The sequence below is a fragment of the Octodon degus genome, unplaced genomic scaffold (assembly GCF_000260255.1).
Source record: "Octodon degus isolate 3935 unplaced genomic scaffold, OctDeg1.0 scaffold00128, whole genome shotgun sequence".
NCBI classification, from domain to species: domain Eukaryota; kingdom Metazoa; phylum Chordata; class Mammalia; order Rodentia; family Octodontidae; genus Octodon; species Octodon degus.
Window position 1 is genome coordinate 1,706,024 of NW_004524704.1, and position 8,317 is coordinate 1,714,340.

At 42.2% G+C, this 8,317-nt stretch overlaps 1 protein-coding gene across 1 annotated transcript in view; it reads left to right on the top strand.

The window, feature by feature from the left end:
• The window catches only part of Dnajb11 (DnaJ heat shock protein family (Hsp40) member B11), a 19,591-nt gene that overhangs the window by 8,834 nt on the left and 2,440 nt on the right, over nt 1-8,317 (top strand). Inside the window, exons 3-8 of the mRNA XM_004640884.3 lie at nt 910-1,007; nt 2,684-2,816; nt 5,758-5,900; nt 6,352-6,434; nt 6,803-6,860; nt 7,918-8,029. Coding sequence (XP_004640941.1) covers nt 910-1,007; nt 2,684-2,816; nt 5,758-5,900; nt 6,352-6,434; nt 6,803-6,860; nt 7,918-8,029 — 627 coding nt within the window. The remainder of the gene's footprint in view (nt 1-909; nt 1,008-2,683; nt 2,817-5,757; nt 5,901-6,351; nt 6,435-6,802; nt 6,861-7,917; nt 8,030-8,317) is intronic.

Here is an 8,317-nt window from a genome sequence, read left to right on the forward strand (position 1 = left end):
GTTCTCATATGTCCTGAGTCTTAATTGACCTTGGAAGGCTAGGGCCAAAATATTGGCTTTCCTTGTGGCCCTCCTTTTTCTCTAATTTTGGTCTGCAAAAATTAGGTTGTTAACACTCCAGAAGAGAAGCTTATTGTTCTTACCATACAACCTAGGCTGTTAAGCTTAACCTCACTATCTGTCTGAATATCAAACATCTTAGTCATAACATGGAACAGGTATTTTTCATCAAGTATTGAAATGTTGAACTTTAAGTCCCTACAGAATATGATGAAAAAACATTTGAACAGCCTTCATAGAGCAGTATCCCTTCTTCTCTTTATACTGTTTGAACTCAGGAGTTATAATACAAAGAAAACAGTGTGGCTGGCAGCGCTTTTCCACACATGGATTTCTGCACATACCAAAACAGGAAATAAGGAGTATGAGACCAGAATGGCGTAGCTCTTCCCAGAGGGCTTTCATCCGATTTCCTTAGCTTAATCTGCCACAGTCACAGCCTAGGTTAGTGCCTACAGAGATGGAATACACCCTGTGGTTGAGCAGCACAGGCACTGGCAGTGAGCTGATACTGACTAAGCCTGGGCAGTCCGTCCTACCTGCTTCCTGGTAACCCTTTCCTGACTGTCACAGCCACACTGTTCAAGTCTGACTCTGAAGTTAGTAGGTGAGCTTTGATAACTGTATATTAAATGCATGAGTCAGGCAATCTGGAATGGACAGTACATCCACGAGTTTACACTGTTAGAGGAAGCAACATATAAACATGCCTTAATAAGTATATTAATGAAAATTACTTCCCTGAAATCTTAGATACAGTATCAGAGGGAGGAAAGAACTGTAAATGTGAATGTACCTTGACTGAATATCCCCAGGTATGATGTTTTCTCCGCTGGCCTGTCCCCCCAGGTGCTGTCAGATAATGAGAAACGGAAACAGTATGATACCTACGGTGAGGAAGGGTTGAAAGATGGCCACCAGAGCTCCCACGGTGACATTTTTTCACAGTAAGTAATGTCCCCGTCTGCAGAACGCTAGCGTCTGCAAGTGCACTACTTAGTGACTGGATGAGCAGCAGCATTCTCGTAAGCACAGAACATGACTCTCGGGGCCGGGGAGATGGCTCAGTAGAATTAGTGCTTCCCTGGCAAGCACAAGGGCCTGAGTTCAGTCCCTGGTTCCGCCAAAAAAGGAACATGGCTCTCGCCCTGAACGCTCCCTCTTTCATCCTGCTAACCAGATGGGTGGTTTGGATGCCCTCTGTGGGAGACGGAACGAGGCTGGAGGCTCCTTTTTGGAAGCACGGGCGGCTGGGATAATCACTCTTCTGCTCTTTTTAAATCCCTCTCTGTGGACATTTGAACCTCTCTGTAAGATAATGCATGTACTAGGTGATCTGGAGTCCCCTGGACCCCTAATCTCGGGTCTAAGTTTGAAGTTATAAGCAAAAAGGTATTGTAATTTGCATTTTTAAAGGGAAAGAGTTCATTCCTTTATTCAGATGCTCAAACACTTCTGTGAGTCCCTCCCTGAAAGAAGCAAGGATCACTGTTGGAGAAGCAGCTTCTTCCACTTAGTGTCTACTAAGACAGCAGATGTTCAGCACATGTAAAGCTGCATGATAATACAATCAGAGTGTCTTTCTCTTCCCTGAAATCACTTTAGCTACGTTAGCCTTAGGGGAGGTGGCTGTTCCCCATGACCATTCACAGTGCTACCTGGGACGTCCCCCGGCCACACGCTGTCCTCCCTCCTCGTTTTTAAGGTTCATGGATACAGTGTCCAAGGTTGGTTGGTAGAAGAGGAAGTTCTGTAGTTGTCATCATCACCATTTTACTATCTCAGGCTTCTAACATGCAACCAAAAATAGGCATAACGTTAGACTGCCTCTCCAGATGTAAATCACTGTTTTTATTCATCTCAAAGCAACTATCTTGTTATGTGAACAAATTAATTTCAGTCTTGGAGAGGCCACAGTTTACTTTTCCTTAAAGTAAGGAAAATAGCTGCTGTGATTTTAGCTTATTTAATATATGTACCCAGGGGGGGTACACATTCAGTCCCAGCACTGGGGAGGCTGAGGCAGAAAGACTGCTGTGACTTTGAGGCCAGCTTGGTGAGCTCAAGACTAGTTTACATTACATACCAAGGCCCATTCTCAAAAAAAAAGAAAAGAAAGCACCCAGGATTTGTATAGTGAAGTAGCTTCTTTCACCAGGATTAACTCTTCAAAAGCAGATAAAATAAAAACCACATATGCTCAAAATTACTCTTACAAATTTCTCAACCATTGAGCTCACCATTGCACAGGTCAACTTATGTATACTTTACTGTTTCTCAATAAATCTGGCCTGTCTGGATTTTTTCAGTGTTGAAGCAGGTTATTTTATTGGCAGAGACCAACATTGGAGTCATTGGCATACTGCATGTATGTACTATGCTATATAAATGGGCCATGTTGTATGAAAAGGAACATTTTGTGGTGGGCAGCACTATAGTTGCAATGTAGTTCATATTATATAAATTCAAAATTGTGTACAGTGTATAATGTATTAAAAATACTCACTTTTCTACAGTGGGTCGGTAACCATCAGTAAGTTATCAATATGAAGAAAACTAAATAATCATGAGACATGAAATGAACTCAGATTTCTTTTCCTGATGATTTCACACATATCTATAGCTTCTTTGGAGACTTTGGTTTCATGTTTGGAGGAACCCCTCGTCAGCAAGACAGAAACATTCCAAGAGGAAGTGATATTATTGTAGATCTAGAAGTCACTTTGGAAGAAGTGTATGCAGGAAATTTTGTGGAAGTAAGTTCAAACAATACAGCTACTAATATCAACTTTTGGAACTTGTACTTTGACTCAAACTAAGAGGTGCTAGTGTCCTTTCTCTGTGTGTAGATGATGAGGGGAAGCATCTGATGCACAGAATTGAATTAATCATAATTCTTGATAAATGATACACTGTTGCTATTGTTTATAAACTTATTACCCAGCCTAAAAACTAAATGAAACAGTACCATGACTTAGCTTCCCGACACACTGCTTCACTGTTCCATCCCCTTTGTCTCCCCCCCAGGGTAGTTCACTAACATTACCTGAATTTGGTCTTTATTGTTCTTTGCCATTCTTGTTTATTACTATATATGAACACCTGAATATATTATATATTGTTTATTTTCATTGTTTTGAGTTTGTAAGATGGTATCACTGTTATGTTGCTAGGATTCATCCTTGTTGTTCAATGGTATTATTCTATTAGATAAAATTTCATTGTGGCCACAATTTATCAGTAGACATTTAGGTTTTTTCAGTTTCTTTTAGATTTCAAACAGTACCACTATGAATGGTCTTGTACATGTGCAGATACACATGAGTAAGCAAGAATATCTCTAGGGTTAATATACATAAAGACTAGAATTGCTAGGTAGTGTGGAACCTAGGTTCATGCTTTACAAGATAATGTCACAGTTTTTTGTTTGTATGTGCTTTGGTGTTTTTGTTTTTTTTTTTTTTTTACCAAGAATCAAACTCAGGACCTTGTACTTGCCAGGCAGGTGCCGTGCCACAGAGCTGTATGCCCAGCCCAATGTCATAGTTTTCGAAATTGTGCCAAACTTCAACCAACAATTTATGAAACCTCAAAATTTGCTTCCTATTTAGTATTTGGAATTATTAGAGTTTTTTTTTTTTTTTTTTCTTTGCAGTACTGAGGACTGAGCCCAGGGCTATCACATTGAACTACATCCCTACTCCCTCCCTTTTTTTTTTTTTTTTTTTAAATGTGTTTAGTACAGGGTCTACAGGGTCTCACTACACAGACTAGACTCCTAGTGATCCTCCTGTTTTTAGCCTCCCAAGCACTGGGATTATAGAAGCACGCCACCAGGCCCAGTCTTCCCTTTTTTTTTTTTTTAAGATGAGGTCTCACTAAGTTATTGAGTTGCCCATGCTGGGCTTGAGCCCATGATCCTCTTGCCTCAGCCTCCCGCAGCGCTTGTAGTAGAAGCATGCCCTACCACTTCTTAGTTTTCCCTCATCAGAGAGGTATAAAATGTTGTTTCATTATGGTCCTGCTTTGTGTTTTCTTGGTTACTAATTGTAATAAGCATCTCTTCATGTTTCTTGGCCATACAAAGTGCCCATTTGTCTTTTTTTGTTATTTTGTTTTGCTTTTTTCTTAGTGATTTCTAAGAATTCTTCCTGAATTCTAAGAAGTTTGCTAAAGAGGAGTAGCAGTATTTTATTCTTGCTGCCAACTCTTGGTTGGCTCTGTGTGACACAAATATATCCCATTAGTTTTTACCTTAACTTTTGATTATATCTAATGTTTGTTTCAGTGAAAAGGAGGGTTGCTTGTTTGGTTTTTGGTGGCACTGGGGATCGAACCCAAGCATGCTGTGCACTGAGCTGAATGCTCAGCCCTGCTTTACTTTTTATTTTGAGACACAGCATCTCACTGGGTTGCCAGGCCAGACTTGAGCTTGTGACCCTCCAGCTTCAGCATGGGTTTATGAGCATGAGCCGCTGCTGCATCTGCAGGAATTAGTTTTAATGTGGTCAAATTGATCAGTCTTTTATGGCTGTTTTTTTGTATCTTATTTTAAGAAACTCTGCTCTATAATGAAGAAGCTGTTTTCTAGTATGTCTGAGACCTTTTAATTTGGAATTTATTCAGCTTCTTAAAATTGTGGAATAGAATTTGCTGCTAGACTGCCTGCTTTTGAATCTAGGCTCTGCCGTGTATTAAGTTACATGTGTTGGTCATTTATCAAACTCTATGGCCTGTAAAGAGAGGATAACAACAAGATCTGCCTTGTAAAGGAATGAACAACTATGTAAATGTGTCCAAGGGATTTGAGCTTTGCTTGGCAGGTAGTAAGTGCTATAAAATGTGTGTTCTGGTTACGGTATTTTTGCTGTAATTTACTTGTTGACTTGGGCTTTCATGTGTTGGTAGGCCAAAAGAGATTTTTCCCTAAATGGTTTGGGCTATTTGTTGTTTGAGCATGTTGTCTTATGATTAGGCAAAAATGAACAGGTCAGCTTCACATAGATCCGACGTTTGGTTGTGGCCAACTACAAAGAGATGGTCATTACATCTCTTCCTGTATGTGGACTTTTGTGAATGGAGATAGCACCAGACAGTAGTCCTGGGTTGAACTGCTTGAAACAAGGAAGCATCTTCACTAATCATCGGATTGGCTGAAGACCACATAGCTTCTTTTGAACAAAGCGGTTGTCCTCAGGGATTATGGTTACACGTGCCTTCTTAAATGATACTACTTCTGTGAATGACTAATTCAGGAGCGCTTAATTGTGGCTGATGTCATGCACTTTATTTTTCAGTTCTCTTCTCACTCCCCTCTTTCTTGTCCAACTTTAGAATTTGAGCTGTTCAGCACTAACAGTGGGGCTGTAACTTGTGTCTTATTGCAGAAGACCTCTGCACCACTAGTGTACATACACAGCTGTCCCATTGGGCAGCATGGGACCATCCCATTAGGGGTGACAAGCCACCCGTTGGGACAGCCATGCATGTACCGCCACTGGTGCGAGGCAGTGGGAATGTGTAAAGTATGACTTGCTTCCTTCCTGCCTGGGGCTCATTTCACTCTTCCAAGAGTTTTGTCAATCTTAGGTCTCCCTGAGGGATAGTTTGCCAGGAAAGGAGAGGTTCTAGCCTAGGCATGTGTGCAGAGCTGTCATCTGTTAAGGAACCTGAAGCCTGTTGTTATATGTTTCTTAGGTAGTCAGAAATAAGCCTGTGGCCAGGCAGGCTCCTGGCAAACGGAAATGTAACTGTCGGCAAGAGATGCGGACCACACAGCTGGGCCCTGGGCGCTTCCAGATGACCCAAGAGGTGGTCTGTGATGAGTGCCCCAATGTCAAGTAAGTGATGGCAGCTCTGTGCCTCTGGCGGTGACACTTGGAAGTCTCATTGTCCAAGAAAACTCTTGTCTGTATTTAGCTTTGTCCCTACCATATTCTCCCAAAGGATACTGCAAAGAAATGTGCATTTCAAACCCTTTTCCCGCAGTGTTTCTTGTAAATATTACCCTGTAATTTTTAAGCTGATTGGCAGTGCCCTTGACTTGTGAGTATGCTTGACAAAAGGTTTTGCTTCTTCCTACTTGGACTGTTAGGCAGTCTTGCACGTTCTTGTAATACACAGTAGCTTTCTTCTGATTTGCGGCATGTAGAAGTAGACAGATCTCAGAGAGCTTTGTCAGGGAGAGGTCTAATAAATTTGTCAAGAAAAAGGTTGAATGGAATAAATAAAACTATATGTACCTGGGGCTTCATTTGTATTTTCTTTTTTAAAAAATTCTGTTTGTTGCAGACTAGTGAATGAAGAGCGAACCCTGGAGGTAGAAATAGAGCCTGGGGTGAGAGACGGCATGGAGTACCCCTTCATCGGAGAAGGTGAAGCAGAGGGGTCTTCTTCCCACAGCTCTTTGTGCTTGCCCATGAGTACCTCTCACTTCTGCTTCACCGCATGTCCTGTGTGCCTGCATCGTCTACAGAGTGATAGTTTCTAATACTCTTCAGCCAGTTTTAGGATATTGCAACAAGTTAGGACAGCATTAGCGGTACTGTCTGTCCTTTGACTAGCTTGGCCCAAAGTTTCTGTCCAGTAGCCTAAGTTTTATCAAAATGTAGCATGCCTAGATCTTAGTGGATTCATTTGAACCTGTAAATGTAACTCTAGTTGGGGCATTAAATTCTTTCAGCTGCCCCATAGCTTTGTGGTGTGTGTACGACCTCCTGTGTTCTAATTCTGCTCTGACCAGGTGAACCTCATGTGGATGGTGAGCCTGGAGACTTACGGTTCCGAATCAAAGTTGTCAAGTAAGTGGTTGAATTTTGGAGGCGTTTTCACCCCTGCTTTTCAGATGACTCAGATTATAGAGATACTATATGCAGACTTTTCCCCTATTTTATTCCGTGATATCTTAAGCAGTTACTCAAACTCTACAACAATACTGAAAATTGGGCATTAGAATTGAGTCCCTAGTGTTTATTGATGTAGCATTTTTTTTTTTTTTTTGGTACCGGGTTCAAACTGAGGACCTTGCGCTTGCCAGGCAGGTGCCTGTCTATACTGCTGAATTACATCCCTGGCCCAATTGATACAAGACTTACAAATCCAAGAGATGTTGGAAGGAAGGAATCAAAACATGAGGGGCTGTCTTATTTGAAAGGCTAACAGGAGGGGAGCCAAAGAGAGCTGTGGTTTTAACCATTGAACTGTGGCACCATCCAGGAATGGGAGGCTTTCCTGAGAGGGCTGTCTGTTGCCTGCTCCGCAGGTGCTCACTTAAGGACTTCTCTTAACATGGTGCTCTGCTTAGTAGCACTGTCCAGAACTTAGGCTTTCTCGTTTCTTCTTCTTTTGTAACTCGTTAGAAACCAGAGATGCCTCTCATCTCAAGATTTGTTAAAATAGGCCTCCCACTGGAATATAGAGAACCCCTTTTCCACCCTCTATTCAGAGATCTCACCCCTCTACCTGCCTTGCCCATCACTTCCCCCAGAGACTGGAGCATGTGCTGTTCCCTCGGGAGTCTGGTACCTTCCCAAGTCCCCATCTTGGCCCAGTCCCCTCTCACTGGTCCCCTTTTCCCCGTACCTTTAGTCCTTTCCTGGCCTCCTGGGGCCAGCTCAGAAGACCACTGTAGACCCGCAGCTGCTGCTGCCCACCTGCAGCCCTGCTGCCAAATGTTACTTCTTTTTCATAACCTAAAAATTGAGGATTTTTCTTACATATTTTGGTATCTCCTGATTGTAATCTTCTTAAGAATAAGGTTCAGTAAGACACATACAGCTCTGAAGTCTCAGTGCTGTATGTACAGGTGAGTCTAATAAATGCTTGCTGTTGGGAAGATTTACTTTGTTTTAATTTTAGGCACCGGATATTTGAAAGAAGAGGAGATGACCTGTACACAAATGTGACGGTCTCTCTCGTTGAGGCTCTGGTTGGCTTTGAGATGGACATTACACACTTGGATGGTCACAAGGTAAACAAGCCCATTCTCCTGCTCCTGAAAGCCTTTTAAAAGATTTAAATGGGGAGTTTTAGAGTATTTTAGCCTCTGCAGTCATTAGAGCCACAGGATTCTTTTCTCAGTCTCACTCTGCTTTCTGTCCTTGCTCAGCTACTGAGCACGCGGCAGGGCCAGTGAGTGCCCCAGGGGCGCAGCGTTGATGGCTGAGCCTTCTGCACTCGCATTCTCATAATTTCCACTGGCCAAAGCCTTACCTTTTGGTTACTTCTGTGTTTGCTTTTTCTCTGTATTTCTAAAAGC